Source organism: Melitaea cinxia, chromosome 9 (genome assembly GCF_905220565.1).
Source record: "Melitaea cinxia chromosome 9, ilMelCinx1.1, whole genome shotgun sequence".
Taxonomy (NCBI): domain Eukaryota; kingdom Metazoa; phylum Arthropoda; class Insecta; order Lepidoptera; family Nymphalidae; genus Melitaea; species Melitaea cinxia.
Window position 1 is genome coordinate 13,675,798 of NC_059402.1, and position 24,182 is coordinate 13,699,979.

At 45.1% G+C, this 24,182-nt stretch overlaps 1 protein-coding gene and 1 long non-coding RNA gene across 2 annotated transcripts; one reads left to right on the forward strand and one right to left on the reverse strand.

Moving 5' to 3' along the window:
• Positions 1 to 1,027: 1,027 nt before the first annotated feature.
• On the reverse strand, positions 1,028 to 22,667 carry LOC123656614 (zinc finger protein 37 homolog). Its single transcript, XM_045592283.1, is given in 9 exon segments — positions 1,028 to 1,233; positions 3,169 to 3,238; positions 8,831 to 8,957; positions 9,474 to 9,576; positions 10,977 to 11,139; positions 12,341 to 12,481; positions 13,870 to 13,983; positions 21,646 to 22,220; positions 22,475 to 22,667. Coding segments are annotated over 8 exon segments (1,416 nt in total). The 5' UTR covers positions 22,215 to 22,220; positions 22,475 to 22,667; the 3' UTR covers positions 1,028 to 1,104.
• On the forward strand, positions 9,307 to 9,845 carry LOC123656616. Its single transcript, XR_006743565.1, has 2 exons — positions 9,307 to 9,394; positions 9,490 to 9,845. It is a non-coding gene; the product is annotated as an uncharacterized LOC123656616 (long non-coding RNA).
• Positions 22,668 to 24,182: the final 1,515 nt, after the last annotated feature.

Consider the following 24,182-nt stretch of genomic DNA (forward strand, 5'->3'; position numbering starts at 1 on the left):
TGAAAATGTACAAAAAATTATGCAATATTTCGAGTTTTTGAAGTCTCCTAATTCCTATGATAATAAGAATATGAAAAAAATCAAAACATAGGGGCATGGTCATGGCAGCAAAGAGTTCTATGTCACAAAAATATTTGATCTAGTGCCATTATCCAGGGAGAAAACAGTCGACTACGTTTGTATGGAGAAAGAGCCGGTACCCTTTCCTCTTAATGTCTGACACACAAAGTTGAGTCTAAAAACGAATTGTCAAAGAATTTGTAAAATCATGCTAATACCTATATATAATAAAATAAATTTTTTCTTCAAATATAGGAAAAATGCGCCAGCATAAACATAAGACTAACATAGGTTTTAGCATAGTTTTAGATGGAAAAATTATTTACAAATTTAGTATATCTTAGTAGAATTTATATGTACATACAAAAAAATTGAAAAATTGTTTTTCTCCAAAAAGGCTGGTGTCTCAACAAGGTTACCTGTAAGGTCACCTCTAGATCTAAAGGAATATATATCAACACCCAAGACTCAAATCCCAAAGTCTGTTTCCTAACTTGTGCCCTTCACTGAGTTTAGTTCTGATCTACTTTAACTGGCTTCGGAGGAACAACTATAATGTTGACACATATTTCATAACCATCTCTTGTATATTTCTTTTTACTTTCATCTCCAACAAATTTAATTTATTTAACAAAATCAATTAAGTTAAAAATAGCGAAAATGAAATAAATATACAGCAATGCAGTTGACGAATTACGCTAATGTTTTCATACATTCCAAAACTATCTCTTGCAAATTTCTGTTTATTTACATTCCAAATAAATTTTATTCATTTTCAAAAATCAATTAAAATAAATAAGTAAAATTAAATAATTATGCTAGTATCTAATATAGAAAAAAGGCACACGATACTTGTAAGTCTCGTGTGCCTTTATCGCCATATATTGACAAGAACATTTTAAAATCTTCTAAAATCACAAAACAAATATCAAAAATCATACACAAAAATAATTTCAAATATACTGAATTTCATTTTAAATTATTTATAGTAATAATATTTTCTCCAATAGTAAAGAGTACACTATTAAGTCTATCACTTTGGCGTTAACTTTTGTGATTTTCGACACTTTGCGTTATAAAGTAAGGCTGTTGGTTATCAACTTCATTTTTAAACACTAATTTGGCTTGGTTGATCTGCGTCGTTGACAATGTTGGTAAATTCTTGAAGAACATCTGCAAAGGACTTACGATAAGTTATTCTGCGACGCTACATTTTTTTCGACAAATATACGTATAATAAATAAATATTATAAATTAAAGTTGCAATAAAATCTTTTTGGTTGTATTGTTTGTAATTGGATGGTTTAGATACGAAAAGGTAATTTTAAAAAAAAAAATTAAAAGAAAAAATATATTCCCGCCACTTTTCATTTCTTTTTCTGTCCGCCAAAATCTCCCAACCAAGAAATTTGGTACATTTAAAAAAAAATACTTTAAGAAAGGGAAAAATGCGACTCAAGCCGCGAAAAAAATTTGTGACTTTTATAATAGACCTAATGCAGTGTCAGTAAGAGTAGCACAAAATTGGTTTAAGCTTTTTCAGTAAGGAAATGTTATGTAATGCCCAGTTACGGATAATGGTAGACATTTTTGAAAAAGTGAATATCTAGCTCAATGTTTGAGTAGTTACGAGTTACGTTATAGTTCTGAAGATCTGAAAATTGGCCATAAAACAGTTTCCACCTATTTGGAAAAATTAAATGATGAAATGTATGAATGATTTAATTAGCGATTTTTAGAGGTTTTTTGCAATTTACTTTAAAGGAGAATGGGACTTTTGGGCCAAAATGTAATGAGTAGAGATATTGTTTAAAAAATTGGTCATATTTTTTTATTTTAAAATATAAAATATCAGCTCAATTCTGAATCTAGAAGCGGAGAAAATTGAGAAAGATAGTTTTCATCAAATTATTTGGGTATCGATTCAACTATAATCGATTACAGAATTTAAAAAAAAGGTTTGCACTAGTTAATTAATTCAAGATATTTAGATGCACAATTAAAGCTGTAAACAATAAAGTGCATTTAAATAAAGTTACATTAATATGGACAATATCAATTAATATCTGATAAACCAAAATGATTATCGATTTCATATCGATTTAAAATAAATCATATTTTTAATGACAGCTTTGAAAGCTGACTAACCAAGTGACTAACAATAATACTGTGTCCGTCACTCGTTTCATGTTTACTGTTTTCCGATGCATTCTGAGTCCATTCCTGATATTTATTTATGGTTTCAAGTGTATATCAATATTCGTAGTGAGTTTTCAAACAGTCTTCACTAAATATAACAAATATTAATGCTACAAGAACTTAGTGATCGCATTTTTTTATAGACATTGTAACATAACCTCACTTTTATAAAAAGTCTAATAACTCCACTCTCAGATAGCCAAAATATAGATAATTTTCAGCGAGGAAGCAATAAGCCTAAATGCATTAATTGATACCATTTTCATTTCATTACATTTTGGCCCAAGAATGTATGGAATCGTATCATTCTCCTTTAGTGGGTCGACGTGAAGAACCAACTTTTGATTTGGGTTCAACGGCTCAAAGCATTGAAATACATAAAAACTTAGGTTAGATTAAAAAAAAATTCATAAATGCATTTTTGCGAATTTAGCTATTATTAACGTTTTTTTTTTTTTTTGGAATTTACTCAAACAGGGTGTTGGGACTAAACGGATTCAGACTCAGCGAATTGAAATAAAAAACCCTTCCGGGTCTGGTCAAAGGTACGGTCACTTTTTTTGTGGGCCGGTTTATACTAAACTATCCCACTATATCCGCCAACCCGCATTGTAGCAGCGTGGTGGATTATGCTCTGATCTTTCTTCTACATAGGGAAAGAGGCCTATGACCGTATGAGTATGCGTATCCCACTATAATAAATAATAAACGTTTAAAATGAATGGAATTTAGTAGAGACAAATATTATGTGTCGAGTTCTCACAAAAACACATACGACATGAAAGAAACACTTATATGACCCTATGTATGGGTCCTACAAATATTTGTATATCCCATACAAAATGTAGGTAATATTAAAAAGTTTTTCTAAAGTAATACTAAAAGTTGCGAAGGTAATAAAAATGTTACCTTTCGTGTCACGATCATCATTCCGTGCATCTTCTTCATATGTTCTTTGAGCATTGACATCCGCGGGTATCTGTAATATTTAGAAGTAAGTTTACTTACAAGTGTTCAAAACAAACACGAGCGTCTGAACCACAAAAAAGTCAGCATGTCTAATAATATCAACTACAATAAAATCATTCTGGCCTATGCACATCAGAGTAACAGAAACCAAAACTAATGCTATTTAAAATATTTTGTCTGTTGCATAAAACAGACACAGCGTTCGACGTTAGGTTACTATAGTAGTCTAGTATTATTTAAAATTCTTATATTTATAACTAGCAGTTGCCCGCGGCTTAGCTCGCATAGAAAGTGATAATAATTACAAAGAACGCTTAAAGTAGTGTATTATTATTATTATATTGCTACAATTTAGAAGCTCTATGTATATGAAAGGGTCAGGTAGGGGTCTAACAAGATAAGGTAGGGTCAGCGGCCCCAGAAAGATATTTTGAAAATGATTTATATGGCAACATTGGGGAGACTTAACCATTGGCATAATTTCAGTCTGTCATCTGGCTGTTCTGAGATAGTTGATCAAAAAGACGCTAGAGTGGGTATTTTTCAAATCGTTTTTTTTTTTTTTTTTTGAAAAACTGTATATATAGTTACAGTAATGCAAGAAAATCTATTCATTTGACGAAATACAAGCATTATTATTTTTTTCTATTTCATGATTTCATTTGTGGTTCATGCAAAGGTTCAATCACAGAAAAAATGTATAATGTAGGTTACGATTAGTATTTCTAGTTTCTAGACTTCCAAAAAAAAAATGAAACTTCTTATGACCGTCCTCAATATAGTATGAGCTACAGCATGAGGAATGTATACCTCCTAACCTCATGTGGTTTGTTAGATAATAATAATCCCCCCCTATGACCACTATATTTTTGTAAGAAACAAATCGAAGAAACATATTAAAGTATAGTTCTAAGAGCACTATGTCAATGGATGGTTATATAACAAAGAATGTATTTTATATATAAAATTCTCTTGTCATAATGTTACTTCTCCAAAACGGCTTGACCGATTTTTATGAAATTTTGTGTTTCGGGCAGTCAGAGAATCTATTTTTCATACCCCTAAGTTAAAAGGTGGGGGATTAAGGGGGTTAATAACATATATGGCAAACAAAGTTTGCGGGGTCAGCTAGTTATTATTATATTATTAATTAACTGAGATAGGGCACAGCAGAAAACTTCCTACTTGAAATATGGAACAGCCTGACTGGGGCAGTACCTCGACCTTAGAGGAGATCACAGCTAAATAATTCTATTTTCAAGCATGTTGTGTTCCTGTTGGTGAGTAAGGTGATCAGGGGTCCTGAGGGGAATTGGGGATAGGGTCGGCAACGCGCTTGCGATCTGCTGGTGTTGCAGTCGTCTAGCATCTAGCTACGGTAATCGCTTATCACCAGGTGATCCGTATGCTTGTTTGCCGACCTATAGTGCGTTCAACGAGCCGAGATACCAAATGTAAACAAACCAAATGCGAGGTCATTCAACTATGCAGGGTTTTGTAACCTTTTTTTTTTACTTAAACAAAAATTTTAAATGTAAAATATATTTATATTTTGTAATTACTGAAAAAGCGCTTCAGGACACGAAATGAAATAAAAATAAATAATACAAATTCAAAGGGCCGTACGCGGTCCGATTGTTTTCAAGGCCAGTAAAAATATCGTTCGACTTTGCAGAGAGACGTGCAGCAGATAGCAAAGAAACAAGATAGAAAGAGATAGACTACATTTTGTCTGTTCCGTCGTCGCTACGAAAAAATGATGGGCTTTTTTTACATTTGGTATCTCTTCTCGTTGAACAGACTTTAGTTATCTAATATATAAAATTCTCGTGTCATAGTGTTAAACATTGAACTCCTCAGAAACGGCTCGACCGATTTTAATAAAATTTTGTGGGCATATCGGGTAGGTCTGAGAATCGGCCAACATCTATTTTTCATACCCCTAAGTTATAAGGAGGGGGGGATTAAGCGGGTTAATAAGATATCATTACAGCCTATACAGTCCACTGCTGGACCTATGCCTCCACAAGTTTACGCCAAAAATAACGTGAACTTATGTGTTTTGCCCATAGTCACCACGCTGGGCAGGCGGGTTGGTGACCGCAGGGCTGGCTTTGTCGCACCGAAGACGCTGCTGCCCGTCTTCGGCTTGTGTATTTCAAAGCCAACATTTGGGTGGTTATCCCGCCACCGGTCGGCTTTTTAAGTTACGAGGTGGTAGCGGAACTGTGTTATCCCTTAGTCGCCTCTTACGACACCCACGGGAAGAGAGGGGATGGCTATATTCTTTAGTACCGTAGCCACACAGTACCCGTAGCCACACAGTACAAATAAGATATACGGCAAAGCAACGTTTGCGGGGGCCGCCTTCTGCGAGTAGCGCTGCGGGCACTCCGCGCATGCGGGGAGCTAGTAAGGTAGTAAGGACCTCCGGGGGCACAGGCGGCAGGCGCAGGGCGGCGGCAGGCGGCGGTGCGCGCGCCGCACGTGCAGCTGCAGCGCCGCCTTCTGCGAGTAGCGCTGCGGGCACTCCGCGCATGCGGGGAGCTAGTAAGGTAGTAAGGACCTCCGGGGGCACAGGCGGCAGGCGCAGGGCGGCGGCAGGCGGCGGTGCGCGCGCCGCACGTGCAGCTGCAGCGCCGCCTTCTGCGAGTAGCGCTGCGGGCACTCCGCGCATGCGGGGAGCTAGTAAGGTAGTAAGGACCTCCGGGGGCACAGGCGGCAGGCGCAGGGCGGCGGCAGGCGGCGGTGCGCGCGCCGCACGTGCAGCTGCAGCGCCGCCTTCTGCGAGTAGCGCTGCGGGCACTCCGCGCATGCGGGGAGCTAGTAAGGTAGTAAGGACCTCCGGGGGCACAGGCGGCAGGCGCAGGGCGGCGGCAGGCGGCGGTGCGCGCGCCGCACGTGCAGCTGCAGCGCCGCCTTCTGCGAGTAGCGCTGCGGGCACTCCGCGCATGCGGGGAGCTAGTAAGGTAGTAAGGACCTCCGGGGGCACAGGCGGCAGGCGCAGGGCGGCGGCAGGCGGCGGTGCGCGCGCCGCACGTGCAGCTGCAGCGCCGCCTTCTGCGAGTAGCGCTGCGGGCACTCCGCGCATGCGGGGAGCTAGTAAGGTAGTAAGGACCTCCGGGGGCACAGGCGGCAGGCGCAGGGCGGCGGCAGGCGGCGGTGCGCGCGCCGCACGTGCAGCTGCAGCGCCGCCTTCTGCGAGTAGCGCTGCGGGCACTCCGCGCATGCGGGGAGCTAGTAAGGTAGTAAGGACCTCCGGGGGCACAGGCGGCAGGCGCAGGGCGGCGGCAGGCGGCGGTGCGCGCGCCGCACGTGCAGCTGCAGCGCCGCCTTCTGCGAGTAGCGCTGCGGGCACTCCGCGCATGCGGGGAGCTAGTAAGGTAGTAAGGACCTCCGGGGGCACAGGCGGCAGGCGCAGGGCGGCGGCAGGCGGCGGTGCGCGCGCCGCACGTGCAGCTGCAGCGCCGCCTTCTGCGAGTAGCGCTGCGGGCACTCCGCGCATGCGGGGAGCTAGTAAGGTAGTAAGGACCTCCGGGGGCACAGGCGGCAGGCGCAGGGCGGCGGCAGGCGGCGGTGCGCGCGCCGCACGTGCAGCTGCAGCGCCGCCTTCTGCGAGTAGCGCTGCGGGCACTCCGCGCATGCGGGGAGCTAGTAAGGTAGTAAGGACCTCCGGGGGCACAGGCGGCAGGCGCAGGGCGGCGGCAGGCGGCGGTGCGCGCGCCGCACGTGCAGCTGCAGCGCCGCCTTCTGCGAGTAGCGCTGCGGGCACTCCGCGCATGCGGGGAGCTAGTAAGGTAGTAAGGACCTCCGGGGGCACAGGCGGCAGGCGCAGGGCGGCGGCAGGCGGCGGTGCGCGCGCCGCACGTGCAGCTGCAGCGCCGCCTTCTGCGAGTAGCGCTGCGGGCACTCCGCGCATGCGGGGAGCTAGTAAGGTAGTAAGGACCTCCGGGGGCACAGGCGGCAGGCGCAGGGCGGCGGCAGGCGGCGGTGCGCGCGCCGCACGTGCAGCTGCAGCGCCGCCTTCTGCGAGTAGCGCTGCGGGCACTCCGCGCATGCGGGGAGCTAGTAAGGTAGTAAGGACCTCCGGGGGCACAGGCGGCAGGCGCAGGGCGGCGGCAGGCGGCGGTGCGCGCGCCGCACGTGCAGCTGCAGCGCCGCCTTCTGCGAGTAGCGCTGCGGGCACTCCGCGCATGCGGGGAGCTAGTAAGGTAGTAAGGACCTCCGGGGGCACAGGCGGCAGGCGCAGGGCGGCGGCAGGCGGCGGTGCGCGCGCCGCACGTGCAGCTGCAGCGCCGCCTTCTGCGAGTAGCGCTGCGGGCACTCCGCGCATGCGGGGAGCTAGTAAGGTAGTAAGGACCTCCGGGGGCACAGGCGGCAGGCGCAGGGCGGCGGCAGGCGGCGGTGCGCGCGCCGCACGTGCAGCTGCAGCGCCGCCTTCTGCGAGTAGCGCTGCGGGCACTCCGCGCATGCGGGGAGCTAGTAAGGTAGTAAGGACCTCCGGGGGCACAGGCGGCAGGCGCAGGGCGGCGGCAGGCGGCGGTGCGCGCGCCGCACGTGCAGCTGCAGCGCCGCCTTCTGCGAGTAGCGCTGCGGGCACTCCGCGCATGCGGGGAGCTAGTAAGGTAGTAAGGACCTCCGGGGGCACAGGCGGCAGGCGCAGGGCGGCGGCAGGCGGCGGTGCGCGCGCCGCACGTGCAGCTGCAGCGCCGCCTTCTGCGAGTAGCGCTGCGGGCACTCCGCGCATGCGGGGAGCTAGTAAGGTAGTAAGGACCTCCGGGGGCACAGGCGGCAGGCGCAGGGCGGCGGCAGGCGGCGGTGCGCGCGCCGCACGTGCAGCTGCAGCGCCGCCTTCTGCGAGTAGCGCTGCGGGCACTCCGCGCATGCGGGGAGCTAGTAAGGTAGTAAGGACCTCCGGGGGCACAGGCGGCAGGCGCAGGGCGGCGGCAGGCGGCGGTGCGCGCGCCGCACGTGCAGCTGCAGCGCCGCCTTCTGCGAGTAGCGCTGCGGGCACTCCGCGCATGCGGGGAGCTAGTAAGGTAGTAAGGACCTCCGGGGGCACAGGCGGCAGGCGCAGGGCGGCGGCAGGCGGCGGTGCGCGCGCCGCACGTGCAGCTGCAGCGCCGCCTTCTGCGAGTAGCGCTGCGGGCACTCCGCGCATGCGGGGAGCTAGTAAGGTAGTAAGGACCTCCGGGGGCACAGGCGGCAGGCGCAGGGCGGCGGCAGGCGGCGGTGCGCGCGCCGCACGTGCAGCTGCAGCGCCGCCTTCTGCGAGTAGCGCTGCGGGCACTCCGCGCATGCGGGGAGCTAGTAAGGTAGTAAGGACCTCCGGGGGCACAGGCGGCAGGCGCAGGGCGGCGGCAGGCGGCGGTGCGCGCGCCGCACGTGCAGCTGCAGCGCCGCCTTCTGCGAGTAGCGCTGCGGGCACTCCGCGCATGCGGGGAGCTAGTAAGGTAGTAAGGACCTCCGGGGGCACAGGCGGCAGGCGCAGGGCGGCGGCAGGCGGCGGTGCGCGCGCCGCACGTGCAGCTGCAGCGCCGCCTTCTGCGAGTAGCGCTGCGGGCACTCCGCGCATGCGGGGAGCTAGTAAGGTAGTAAGGACCTCCGGGGGCACAGGCGGCAGGCGCAGGGCGGCGGCAGGCGGCGGTGCGCGCGCCGCACGTGCAGCTGCAGCGCCGCCTTCTGCGAGTAGCGCTTCGGGCACTCCGCGCACCCGAACCTCTTCTCCGCTGGAACACGGTATCCGACAGATGTTTCAACCGTTTTAACTATCGAAACTATGAAGCTTAAAAGTCATTATAGTCCAAGATCATCGACCGACCTGGTGGAAATATTTGTTTGTGATTTTTTTTGACCTATAGACCTGGTGGAAATATTTGTTTGTGTTTTTTTTTATAATTTTTTATAAGTCTCAATAAGACTTTTAAAAGAATAAGTTCGGACTTCGGAATGAAGTCTGTGAATTTCAGAGAATATTTGATCGTTTCAGTCTTACAGAGTTATAGAGACTTATTATTTTAAAAGCCTTATTAAGACTTGTGAAGATTTTTTTATGATTTTTTGCAGAGTTATGAAGACTATAAGATTTTTTAACATTTTTTTCAAACAAATATTTCCACCAGGGCTAGAAATTATTTATTTTCAAATGTACAACATGGTAGTTTATGTAAGTTTATATTACAGGATAAATCTTAAATAGATTTAATACCGTATTGTGGTACTCATAAGTATTTGTTTAGACTCACGTCTGTGTGTGTACAGGTGCACGACGAGAGCCGCTTTCACCTTAAAGCTGCGCTTGCAGTGGTCGCAAATGTACTCTACATCGGTGTGTTTCTTCATGTGTCTCTAAAAAGGATAAAAGTTATAGCAAATAATAATAAATACTCTCTATTGTTCACCAACAAAGAAACGTTACAGAAAAGTGACATATACAAAGAAAGATGTACAAAGGCGGTCTTATCGCTTAGACCTATTTCTTCCAGACAACCTTAGGGTGTACAGGGCGTAGAAAATGAGAAGCGGTAGGGAAGTGTAAAAAGAGTTGATAAAAGAAACAAAGAATTAAAAAAAAAAAAAAAAAATGAATATAGAATAAAATACAATTTTTGATGTTTCTTAATTTCTTTCAATCAAGAAATATTTTTTCCTCCTCTTTATCTGTTCTAGTACTAGACTGTACAATTATCCCAGTAACATACTTATCAGTACATTATTACTTATACATTAACAAGACTAATTTAGACAATACTAATATCCAAAATAGTGTTTCACGTATTACCTATTCTAACACCTTTATTTAGAATCGTAATCTATCGTCCAATTCAAGTTAAATAAAATATGATGATATTTTTATAGTATCCAGTGAACATAGAGTGTATTGAATGTGTTATTGAGTGGTTTTTGAATATCCGTCGTCCATCGAATGTTTTAATTGTATACTGAACGTGTGTTGTGTATTTAGTAAGTTAAGTATGCTTTGAAATTGTGCACTGAATGTTTGCTGAATGTATGCAGTGCAATGAATGTGTTTTGAATGTGTGTAGTGCGTTGAGTGAGTTTTGAATCGCGTAATTCATAGAATGCGTTAAGTGTGTATTGAACGTGTGTAGTGAATCTATTGCAATAAGTATGCATTGAAAATGTGGCTTGAGTGTGGGGTTGAAATTATGTAGTGCGACGAACGTGTTGAGTATGTTTTGTATGACTGTAGTGCGTTGAGTGTATTTTGAATGTTAATGAATCAAGTTGGGTTGTTTGGAAGAAATGGCTATTAAGCCATGTAATGTATTTACCGCTCTGGTGTAGTGGTGCTTGTATTCGCCTAAAACACCGAAGGTTTACGGGTTCGATTCCCGCTTGGGATTGATATTTGATTCTTACAAATATTTCTTTCGGGTTTTCATGCTCAAAATATGGAGCAGCCCGACTGGGGTAGTACCTCGACCTTACAGAAGATCACAGCAAAATAATACTGTTTTCAAGCAATATTGTGTTCCTGTTGGTGAGTAAGGTGACCAGAGCTCCTGGGGGGGATTGGGGATTGGGTCGGCAACGCGCTTGCGATGCTTCTGGTGTTGCAGGCGTCTATAAGCTACGGTAATCTCTTACCATCATGTGAGCCGTACGCTTGTTTGCCGACCAAGTTATATAAAAAAAACTCGCAGTGGAGCAGCTTGATGGATTAAGCTCCGACCCTTCTGCATGGAGAAAGAGGCCTATGGCCGACAGTGGGACGTTCCACTCACGGACAGCGCGTTGCGCGACGTGTAGGCGGCGGCGCACAGGCGGCAGCGGTGCGGGCGCTCGCCGCGGTGCGTGTGCAGGTGGGCGCGCAGGGTGTACTTGCTGCTGAACGACGCCGAGCACTCGGAGCACTCGAACCTGTTTGGCCTACTGTACTATATAGCACTGTATGTTAAAATTTCCCAATTAAAGAATAACTTATCAATAAACACAAGTTCACGCCATTTTTGGCGCGAACTTGTGGAGGTCTATGTCCAGCGGTGGACAACGATAGGCTGAAGTGATGAATTAAATATGTCGTACAACTAAAATTACATCTCTTCTAGTCTTGACAAAATTCTTGAACATGCGCGGTAAAGACCTTCTAAACCATTTCTTTATAATGACAATGAAATTAGAGGTCAGTGTAAAAATCACAAGAGAACGAGCTAATGTCAAATCTGTCGTATTCTATGGGTATTGTGTAATAAATATATAAATATGTGCATGCTTAAATCTTTAAAACTACGCAACGGTTTTTGATGCGGTTTTCTTTAGTAAATAGAGTAATTCCAGAGGAAGGTTTATAATATGTATAATATAGTAGAGGGACATTGATAGTTTCAGAGCTTTCTACTGTGATGTCATAAATTAATAAAAATTTTGCGCTTACATTGCAAATATTTATTTTATTTTTTGTATCAGCATTGCATCCGTGCGAAGCCAGAGCGATTCCCTAGTATTTTATAAATTAAATAGTAATAGTCAGTATATGTGTAATACAAATAAATGTAATTTACATAAATAACAAATGCTAAATAATCTACAAAAACATGCATTTAATTTTTCTGAGGCAGGACACTGCAAGAGATTTCTTACTCAAAATATGGAACAGCCCGACTGAGGAAGTATTTCAACCTTACAGAAAATCACAGCTAAGTAATATTTCTCACAAGTAGTTGAGTGTTCCTGTAGTAAGTTAGCGAGAGCTCTTTACTCACCACAGAGAGAGTCAAAGATAGGGTTGGCGACATGCTTGTAATGCTCCTGCCAGACATATTTATATATGTTTGGCACAATTAAAAAAACTTCACCGTGAGATTAATTTGAACGAAAATTCAGTATAATCCTAGAATTAAAATCACGACGTTCAATTAAAATGCTTTTGTACTATATTTTTCTTTTAATGTATAAAAAAAGTGTATAAGTATCTTTCTTTAAATCAACATTTAAAGAAACTTATTATTATAAGTTTCTTTAAATGTTGATTAACAAGCACATTATTTAGAAACATTGTACCCGATATGGCTTTATCCTTGACAAATCAGACATTTTCATATACATGTATATTAAAAACATAAATAAGAAATATAAATATTTTGCTTACTTTTTAGGCTTATCGTCTGTAAACGTTGGTATGTAGGGCCTTGACCGTCCTTTGCGACCAAGTGCTAAGGCGCGGGCGCGCAGTACTACCGCAGCGTCGGGAGCGTCGCAACGCTTCTCATGTTTGTACAGATTTGTTGCACTGAAACATGCCAGAAAAACACTATTTAGCAATCACTTCATACAGCACACTGCTGGTCATAAGCCTATAGGACAAGTTCGCTCAAAAAATGGCGTGAACTCATGCGTTTTGCCCATAGTCACCACGCTGGGCAGGCGGCTTGGTGACCGCAGGGCTGGCTTTGTCGCACCGAAGACGCTGCTGCCCGTTTCCGGTCTGTGTATTTCAAAGCCAGCAATTGGATGGTTATCCCGCCATCGGTCGGCTTTTTAGTTCCAAGGTGGTCGCCTCTTACGACATTCACGGGAGGAGAGAGGGTGGCTATATTCTTACTGCCGTAACTACACAGCAAAGCATATAATTATGACTATTTTTGCTAAAGTATAATTTTGGACATAATATGATTGGTGTTAGGCCAAAGTAAGTATTCCACGCGGACGAAGTCGCAGGCAGAAGCAAGTTTTACGATATAATTATGTCAACAAAAAGTTTGAAGAACATTTAAGAATATTGTTGTAGCTTTGACACATACAATGTGTTTTGCTCAACCTATCTTTAATTACATTTTTATTCACAACAGGCTGAAACATTGGGGCCTGACTTTGGATGACTGGCTCGGATTTTCCTCATTGATAATGTCAATTAAATGTTACGTATTAAATATAAAAATTTCGTCTCACAGTATATATTATTGAACTCCTCCAAAATGGCTTGACTGATTTTGATGAAACCATTAAATCCAAGAATGAATCAATTTCTTTATGAATTTTTGTTGTTTATACTTGTTAAATCTGATGAATTAGTTCGTGGGCTATTTTTAGTACATATTAGTAATAAGTGTGTCTCTATCCATACGGCAGACAATGTTTAACGCTTCAGCCTGTAATATCCCACTACTGGGCATAAGCCTCTTTCCCCATGTAGGAGAAGGATCAGAGCTTAATCCACCACGCTGCTCCAATGCGGTTTGATGGATATATTCCCTACTATGAGTAATGATCGCTATCAGGTGTACATAATAACAACTGGGACCGACGGCTTAACGTCCTCTTCGAGGCACGGTGGGGAGACCCACAAGGACTGCACAAACACCCAGACCACGGCAAACACCGGTATGGCCAATACAAATGTTTGTTATGTGCGGGGATCGAATCCGCAACCGCCAGCGCAACAGGTACTATCCATGGCTGTAACCGCTGCGCTAACGCGGCGTCAACTAAGTAGGTAACTAGGTAGGTAATATGTAGGCAGACAATGTTTGCCGGTTGGTAATTTTATGAAAGAAAATGCACAACGTGGCGAGAAGCATTCTTTTTTCGACAGTAAATCGTAATAAAATCAAGATATCGTCCCTTGTCCCGATATATACAAGTGAAGATACATTTTAAAAAATGCAAAAATTTACGTACCTTCTAAAATTAACGCCACACGAATAACAAAATAGATATCTCTCTCCGTGCTTCTCCTGGTAATGACGACTTGCTGCCATTATTGATTGTGAGTGGTGTCCACAGTTAATACACCTACAATAACCATTACCTACATTCTATTACTTGTCAATGTAAATTGAAATCGGTTTCTTTTTTATTTGTGAGCAAGCACGTTTTTTGCGTGACACATGATTAAAAGTATAAATTTTAGTTACATATTAATCTTTTATACACTCAGAGGCACAATTAACTGAACAGTCATGATCCAGTGACATCTAAGACATAACAGATCGACTACCAAATCGGTTGCAGGTCATTCAAGACGGATAAGAAAATATAGCACACTTTTTTTTTATTAATATTTTTTAATTATTTTTTGTATGAAAACTGCATTTTTTTTAATTTTTGTTTTATGTAATCTTATAGAATTCCAAATATTTCATTTGTTTTCGTAAAGATTAACCCAATGTTATAAAATAACGAAATAAATTAATATTCCCATAGAATTTTGAAGGAACTTAAACAGGTAGATGGACAGTTAATAATAATTGTGCTGTGAGCGTATTTACAGTTATATACTATTGGCCTATTGATGCAGTTGTGACCCTACTTTTTTATGTCAGGCTTGCGTGTTCAATTCCTAATCGAGTATGGTTGTTATAATCATATTTATACATGTACTAGGTATAATAGCATTTATATAAAACTAGTGGTCACCCAGTGGTCGAAATTAGACCATAATTCAAATTATAGATTTGAACATTATTAAGATTCTGTTGTTAAAGACGATACTTCTATATCAATAAATAAAAGAGTATATATGTGTGTGTTTGTGTGTGTATGTGTGTGTGTGTGCGTGTGTGTGTGCGTGCGCATGTGCGTGTGCGTGTGCGTGCGCGTGTGCGTGTATGTGTGCGTGTGCGTTTGTGAGTCAAATACATGGTAGTGTGTGTAATGTTTCTTTATTGATTTAATGTATTTTTATGCATGATAAAGGGTGTGGGCAGGGTGCGAGTGGGCTTAAGTGTGCGGCGTTAAGTCGGCTCGCCTCTGTCAAGTCTGCCATACGCGTCCACGTCGCCCTCAGCTCGCCGACGTACGGGCTTGGGGGCGAACCCATTCCTTAGGACGTCATGTCTTCTGGGATGGGTCGCACACCCTGGTAATACAGTGGTCGTAACGGGCGCCGCAAACTACCACCTTCCCCGGACTGCTGTAGCTAAGTATGACAGGCCATCCGCCGGGTATAGTAGGTGACCCGGCGGATCACAATTGCAAATGCCTACCTGCGTGTGTCCTGCGCAGTTGATCGCCGTACGCAGGGATGAAGGAGTCCTGGGGGGCTGAGTCGAACGGGGTCTGGGTTTTGTTACCACGGGAGACAACACGCCCTCTTTGGTCCGGATTTCAGGCTAAACGGTAGCCCCGTAGCTAGCCACTGCGGGGAAACGGACATGCGTAACTGCACGGATGAGCCGGGTGCTTTACGCAGGCGAGATGGGGAAGGGTCCTCTGGGAGGACACGGGGACCGGCCATGCTGACGGGGCAAGGGTTTTCGGAACAACTGGGGGCCGTGGGATCGCGGTCACCAGCCGGGCATCTGCAGCTCCCGATGTCGCGCTTGGAACCCAACCTTTCACATCTATACCCACTGCGTAGCCCCGGTGTCGAAACGGCATCCCCAACGTTGCGGGCTCCATGGAGGGTAGGGAGCGCAGTGGATGAATTTACACCTTACACACTATGGATAAAAACAGATCCAAACCCACACAGGGACCTGAAGGGAAACCGGATGGTACCTCACTGGTGGCGAGAACCGCGAACGCGGGTCCGTCTACCAAACACCCACTACAACTTCAACAGACACAACAGGGGAGCGGTACCACGAAGTTGGGACCGCCCTCCTCCACAAGCGGAGGCAAGGCAGCGAAGTCGACCTTGACCTCAGCAAACACACACAAACACGGGGGTGGTGCTGCCAAGGTGGCGCCACCACACACAAAACGCAAGTCCGTGGGTGGCCGAGGGGAAACTGGGAAACCGGAGGAACCTAGGCCGTCCACGTCGACGGCGTCCTCAACAGAGGGTGCCATCCTTGTTGCCGACAGGGCACCGGGGCAACCCGGAACCCGGACGGCGGAAGAGGTGGCTGCCCTCCAACGCTTTGACGAGGCGTGGACTCTTGTCGACCGACGACAGGCCAAGGGGAAACCCAGCAAGTCGGCGGGACGCGTGGGTGGTACAGGGTCCTCCCAACCAGGGAGCGAACCTTAGCCTAAGCGCAAGAGCAAGAGGCAGCGCCAACGTCAAAAAAGGGCCCAAGCCAAAGAACCCAAACCCATGGGGTCCGTCAAGTTTGCGAAGGGGGCGGCAGGTGGCCAGGGCAACCAGGCAACCGGTCGCGCCCAACGCGGCGAGGCGCTGGCGAAGGTCAAAGCGGGGGATGGAAGTACGTCCCAGGCACCGGCCAAAAGGGCTCGCCTCGACGACTCTCAGTCGCCGAGGGGGGACCCCAAAAAGCCGAAGCTAGCGGACGGAACCCATGTCCCCTATGCTGCGGCTGTGCAGTCGGACCTACTGGTTGCGGTAACAACTGCGACCGGTGAGCCCTTGACTGCACAAGCCGCACAAGAGATACAGGTCCTTCTACAGGAGCGCCTTCTCAAGGACTCCATAGAAGCGACCGATGACGAGCCGGTGTACCCTGTCTTTCAGGGTAAACCGACCTACGCAAACGGGGCTCTGAAACTGTGGTGTGGTGACCAGGATACCGTGGGATACCTCACGCGCATAGTCTCGGAGCTCACCTTGCCCACGGGTGCTAGACTGACGGTCAAGCGACAGCGCGACCTCGTCAAGTTGGTCCGCTGCGGCGTTCTGCTTCCGGGTGAACAACCGGACATCTGGAAGGTGGGACGCGCGCTGCGGTTCCAGAACAAGTGGGCAAAGGTAGACAGCTGGGTCCTCCACAAGGTCGATAGACAGGACGGTAACACGTTCCTGATCTTTAGCGCTCCTGAGGATGTGGTGCAGACCCTGGTTGAACGCGAACGCCGACTCTGCTATTTGCTGGGGTCGGTGTACGTAAAATTCCAGGGTCCAAAGGGCAAATTCGCCGAGCACCTGCCAACGGGGCGTGAAGACCAAGTGGAGGGCACAGATGACAGCGTAGGGCAGGCGAAGGAAGAAGGGTCAGGAGCAATCCCGGCCATTCCTGAGCCGCCCCCTACGCGGCAGTCGAGCCCCAAACTCCAGACCGAAGAATCGGTGGTCGTGGTAGAGCCGCTTCGGGAGTCGGAGGAAGGGGCTTGTCTAACTGGCCTGGACAACCTGGCCATAGGGGGGACAGGGACGGAGGAGGCGGGGGAGAGGCTATCTGAAGATGGCTCACCCGACTCACTCGTCCTGTAAGGTCCTCCAAGCTAACCTCCACCATAGCATGACAGCGACGGCTCAGATGCGGAAATGGTTGGAGGTTAACACAACAGCCATTGCGCTGATCCAAGAGCCGTGGGTCAGAAATGGCATGGTATGCGGACTCCGGAATGCTGGAGGTAAGCTCATTGCACATACGGGCCCGGAAAACACCAGGGCCTGTATTTACATCACTAAGGATATACAGGCGCAAATTTTGACGAGCTTTTGTTCTAGAGATCTCTGCGCCATTAAGCTGCACAGAACGCAAGACCACAGCCTGCCGGAGATGGTGATCGCGTCGGCCTACATGCCAGAGGCTGACGCGCCACCGCCGCACGACATGGCACGGCTGACAACATACTGCGAAGAGTCCGGACTGCAACTGATTGTAGGCACTGACTCCAATGCACATCACATCCTCTGGGGAATGAAAACAACAAACGAAAGAGGTAAGCTCTTAGTTGAATATCTGATGACGACTAACCTACAGATCGTGAACGTGGGCTCCGAACCCACATTCGTGAACAGACGTAGTAGGACAATCATCGACCTAACACTAGCCACAGAAGCGGCCTCCGGAACCATCTCCAACTGGCACGTATCCGATGAGGCATCGTGCTCAGACCACAGATGGATACGCTTCGACGTGCAGGTAAACACAGTCCCAGTAGTCCCTAGGCGTAACCCACGCAAAACCAACCGCGTGCATTACGTCGAGAGACTGGAGCAGCTGCTCAGCGAGCAGACATGCCCAGATAGACTCGAGGGAACAGGACAGATAGAAAAACAGGTAGATATGTTAACTAACAATATTATAGACTCCTACCAAACTGCATGTCCCTTATCAATCCCACCGGAGAACAAAGTGAACTGGTGGGGGCCTGAACTGGAAAGACTCAGGAAAAAGGTAAGGCGACTCCTAAACAGAGCAATGAATACATGCGCCGATCTGGACTGGGACAAGTACAAGAAGGCCAAGTCCAGATACAAGAAACGTTTAAGGTATAGAAGTACCGACTCGTGGCGCAAATTCTGCAGCAGCGTGGAAACCTGCGAACAGGCCAACAGGGTAAGGAAGGTTCTCGTTAACCAATCTAGCCAGTTGAGGGGCTCCCTGAGAAAGCCAGACAACACCTTCACGAGCACGCTGGAAGAAGCTGAGACCATTCTGGTGCAAACGCATTTTCCAGGCTGCCGCATTATGCGGTCGATCGATTGGCTCGAAGAGGATGTGACCCCAACAGAGGAGCAATGGGAGTATGCACTCAAGGTAGTAAGTCCACCAAAAGTTAGATGGGCTATCAACAGCTTTGACTCCTTCAAATCCCCAGGGTTGGACGGGGTCTTCCCAGCACTTCTGCAGTGGGGAGGCAACCAACTGACCCATAGGCTTACCGCTGTCTTGGTAGCGTGCTTAGCTCACAGGTACGTGCCAAAGCAGTGGAGGGAGGTAAAGGTAATCTTCATCCCCAAACCGGGAAAAAGTGACTACTCCGAACCCAAATCCCACAGACCTATCAGCCTAACATCGTTTCTGCTGAAGACTCTCGAAAGGTTGTGTGAACGGGATCTGAGAGAAAACGCCCTGGCTACGGTACGCCTACACTCACACCAACATGCGTACAGCCAAGGTAAATCAACAGAGTCAGCTCTACATGCAGTGGTCAGCAAAATAGAAGAGGCCATTGAAAACAAGGCAATGTGTCTCGGCACCTTCATCGACATAGAAGGTGCGTTTGACATGACCAACTTCACCAGCATCTCGTCGGCCCTGGTTAAGCACGGTGTACACCCGGCAATGGTTGACTGGATAGGTAACATGCTCAGTAAAAGAGTCATCAGACTTACATCATCTGGGACACAACATGCACTGGTGGTTAAAGGATGTCCACAGGGAGGGGTGCTCTCCCCACTACTGTGGAACGTGGTGGTGAATGACCTTATAACCAGACTGAACCAGCACAACTACTTCACGATCGGGTATGCTGACGATATTGCCATTCTAATTAGCGGCAGAGTCAGCAGTACCGTGTGTAATGTTACACAACAGGCGCTACGGATTGTGGAGAGATGGTGCATAGACAACGAACTTACCGTCAATCCCAGAAAGACGGAACAGGTAATGTTCACTAACAAACGACTACTGGGGAACTACAATCCCCCTAGACTGTTCGGAACGGAGCTGCAGTTCAGCTCGGAGGTGAAGTATCTAGGAATCATTCTAGATAGCAAACTGAACTGGAGCAGCCATCTCAACAGCAAGATTGACAAGGCCACAATAGCCTTCTGGCAGTGCCGCAGAATGATAGGTAAAAGATGGGGTTTATCCCCGAAAATCACTCTGTGGCTGTACCAGTCCGTCATCAGGCCAATTATCAGCTATGGCGCAGTGGTTTGGTGGCCGAGAACCAAACTAATCACCGGCGAAGCAAAGCTACAACGACTTCAAAGGTTGGCTTGCATGGCGACTACGGGCTGCATGAGGACCACCCCGACTGCGGCCCTGGAAGCCCTACTGAGCTTGCCGCCGCTGCATCTGTTTATCCAACAGGAGGCGGGAGCGGCCGCGGTAAGACTCAGGAAGCTAAACCTTTGGAGAAACGTAAAAGTAACACATACAGGTATACTTGGAGAACTGGCGAACAGGGAACCGCTCATCGAAGCGGTCACCGACAGAATACCCAAACAGTACGTATTCGACAAAAAATATAGAATACAATTACATGAAGACCCAGGGGAAGGCATCAACCCCAAGGAGCTGAGAATTTTCACAGACGGGTCGAAAACATCAACAGGTACAGGTTCTGGGGTTTACTCAGAAGACCTGAATATCAACATGTCATCGCCATTGGGAATCCACAACACCGTCTTTCAGGCGGAATGTATGGGAATCATAATGGCTGCAACAGCGATCACGGCTAGAGAGGTACAGGGTTTTCCAATCCGTATTCTTTCCGATAGCAGATCGGTCCTGCAAGCCCTACAGAGCGACACCATGACATCGGGGCTAATATACGAGTGCCATCGAGCTCTGACGAGGGTAAGTGAAACAAACACCATTATCCTCCAATGGATAAAGGGCCACAGTGGATCGCGAGGCAACGACGCGGCTGACCGACTGGCGAGGAATGGATCGGAGATGAGGGTCTACGGACCCGAACCCATTCTACCTCTGCCTTTCGGATGGCTGCGCAGCCAGCTGCGACACAACACCAAGGTAATGCACCAAGAATATTGGACAAACCTAACCACCTGCAGGCAGACCAAGGAAGCTCTTCCGACGATCAACCCAGGATTGTCCCGCAAACTTCGCGGCTATGGGAGAGCCCAGCTCCGACTACTGGTCGGGGCTGTTACCGGACATGCCTTGCTCAACAAACACTTACACAACTTAGGTGTTACAGACAGCCCCCTATGCAGAGCGTGCATGGAGGCAGAAGAAACGGCCACACACATCCTGCTGGAATGCGGTAGTGTGGCGAACTACAGGGCGATACACCTCGGGACACCGAGGTCGCTCCGGGAAGTCGTCGGCAACGCAAGGGGTCTGCTAGGCTTCCTCAAGGAGCTAGGCTGGCATGAATGAAGCCCCCAGCCTACCACGCAAAATAGGCGCACTAAGTCGTCGAGTTGCGGAGAATAGCCCGTTGAAAAATCAATCAATCAATCAATGCATGATAAAAAAATATTAGCATTATGCACTCCTCTATATAAACTATAAGTGCGCAAAATTTCATACTCCTCTGTTCACACAATTTTCGTAAAAAGGGGTGCAAAGTTTTTGCTTCACATATTAATATATACATTATATAATGTATATCAGTTATAAACAATAAATAAATAAACGCTAAACACTCAACGGCCACCAGTAGGACTTTCTCTTGGGTTGGGGGTCCAGAAAGAAGATACACAATACACAAGCACAAACGCCCAGACCACGTCAAACATCTATATGGCCAATACAAATGTCTGTCGTGAGTGGGGGATCGAACCTGCAACCACCATTGCAACAGCCAGTGCTTTGACTACTGACCACTGGTTGTTACCTAGAACATTGGCATTAAGCTCCATAACTTTGGAACAGATGACCGTGTTTGTATGTTGAAGATATTTATTACCTATCTATACTAAGATTATAAAGCTGAAGAATTTGTTTGTTTATTTTTTGTTTGAACACACTGATCTCAGAAACTACTAGTTTGAATTGAAAAATTATTTTTGTGATGGATAATTCATAACCTTCTATAAGCTATATACCATTTAAGTACTTTTTCCTGAAATAAAGGCAATTTCAACCACAGAGCACAGCTAGTTTATTTATATACCGTCATACTTACTCCAGCATGATCCCATTCATTATATAGTAATCTTGAGGAGGTGGTGGAGGCTTAGTATTTTTCATTATTTCCGCGAGAGTGGCTGTTAGCAAGTACAGGTCATCCTTTAAGTTTGGAAATTGATTTCGAAGTTCTTTAACATACGAATACCTTTGTGATGGTTTAAGCAATTTAGTCCTGTGAGCATTTTTCTTTTCACTTTCCTCTGGACTAAGATCATCAGACATAGTCACACTTAAACCATTAACCAGTGCTTCTATGAAGTTCGGGAAATATTTATTATCATCATCATCATAATAGTTAAAACTATTTTTTTCATTAAAATCATAACTATTAGTATATTCACTAAGATATTCATTACAGTCGTCAATTCCTAATATTTCTTCTTTCACAAAAGGTTTATCTAATGCTTGTAAATGTTGAACATCTTCAGAGTTTTTTAAGTAATCAATAACTTGTTCCACTTCATTTTCATCTAAAGTTTCTTGTTTAATTTGTATTGGCGCGGGAGAATTGTCCATATTTTCATCACCGACAATAACTATAAACATATCCTCGTCTTTTTCCATATTTTCCTATAAAAGTAGAAGGAAAAATTCATAATAGGAACATGTATTAGTTATTTCAAGGTACTTTAATATCACTCTTTAAATTTAAAATCTGAATCAGAAATACATGACAAAAACAACAATTTGTAACATTTTCAATAACAAAAAAAAACACCAAACAGGCAAAAGCTCACACTTATACATCTCAATTTTTAAAATAGTCATTTATATTACCTGTCAAGGAACAAAACTTACTGTTTATACATCATTTATTAACTTACCGAATATCCAAAACTACAAATATATAAACAGTTAAACAGTGCAATACTGAAGTTAATAATTTATTTTAGATATGGCTGGGCTGACAGATGGCTTATATCAATGAGTCCTTTGCCTGCCTTTGCCTTCGTAACGACTTCGTAACAAAACTTTGAGTTGTGACAGATTGAAATTTGTAGAATGAGTCTTGAATGAGTCTAATCCTATGGTCTAATTGAACAGATAAAAAATAGTTGTCAAAAAGTTTCGTTACGATTTTGCTTTCAAATATAATTTTATTTTAGAAGTAACACTTTACCCACGCTTGGTTTGCAGGGAAGTAGGTAAGCTGGGGGATGCGTGACGAGAGCTTTATAAAAAGTGTGATTGAACGAGGCCAATGGAAGTCGTGAGGGTGATATAAGTTAGTGAAGATAGTAAAAGAGAGAGTTTCGTTTCGATTTATACGATATATTTTATGATCGTTGATAGCCAAACTTTCTGTTCAAGACTTGGAATATCCATAATTATAGTAAAATTAACGGTAAGTTTACGACAAATTCTTGCTGTTTATGGTATTGTCGATTACATGCTGTAAAGTTGTACAGAAAGTAACTGCAAGCTGGTACCGTTTTTACAGGGAAAGAAATCTGAAAAGTTTTCTCTACAATAAGTTGCTTTAAAGATACTATTTATCGAGGAATGTTAAAAAATCTTTCTGTTATCTAATTACCGTTAAAAATGTTAACGGTAAACAAGATATCGGAAAAATATCACTATTTACCGGTATTTTATGATGGTAATTGTTAACGTCACAAGCCCTTGAATTAATGACCTTGTTAAATGAATTTTATTGTTAACAAGTAGGATCTTTACTTTTAATTTTTATGCGAAGTAATTTTAATTATACTTGCTTCACGGCATTAATATATTGTGGAATGTTGTGTACCCCGTAATGGGATACATATTAGATAATAATGTAATAGTAAATCTTAAATAATGTTCGATATGTATTCTGTGGATGTACCTATAAAATAAAATAAATAATTATGTAGTGAAATTTAAGTAAATAACAGAAATAGATAATTTATACATAGATAAATAAATAATAACTATATAAGAAATAATATATATATAAGAAAAAAAAATCCTTACTAACAGTAACATAGGTTAAATGTACATTGTAAGTAGAACATAAGTGTACATAAATATGATAACTAGCAAATAAGTGTAAATATGGACATAGATAAGAAAAATAATAATGTTAGAAATTAGAAAGCAATTATGTGTATACTTCTGCATAAACAGTATTTAGTAAGAAAAAAAAACCGTCGGCGTCGGACCACGTCCTAGTTTTACTAGGCAGTCACAGGACTGTTGATCTGTAGTATAATAAGTAGAAAAATCGCCTGTGGTATTATAATGCATGCATGATAAACAAAAGGCACGGGCATTTTGAGCCCGTGGATCAAAATTTATAAATAAATTAAAAAAAAAAAAGTCACAAGCCCAGCTTTATATCGCTGCCAAAGATTATATAAGGTAATTGGTGCTGCCTGCTGCTACTATATGCCACAGGCTGTCTTTTTCTTCTACTTCTTCTTGTATAATGGCTGTATTATAATTCCATGGTTTAGAGTAAATGCTCTGATATGAATATTGGTGTCATGAGAGTAGGTACGAGTTTAAAATATTTATATGAGATTAATAATGGCAGGCTGTCAGGAATCA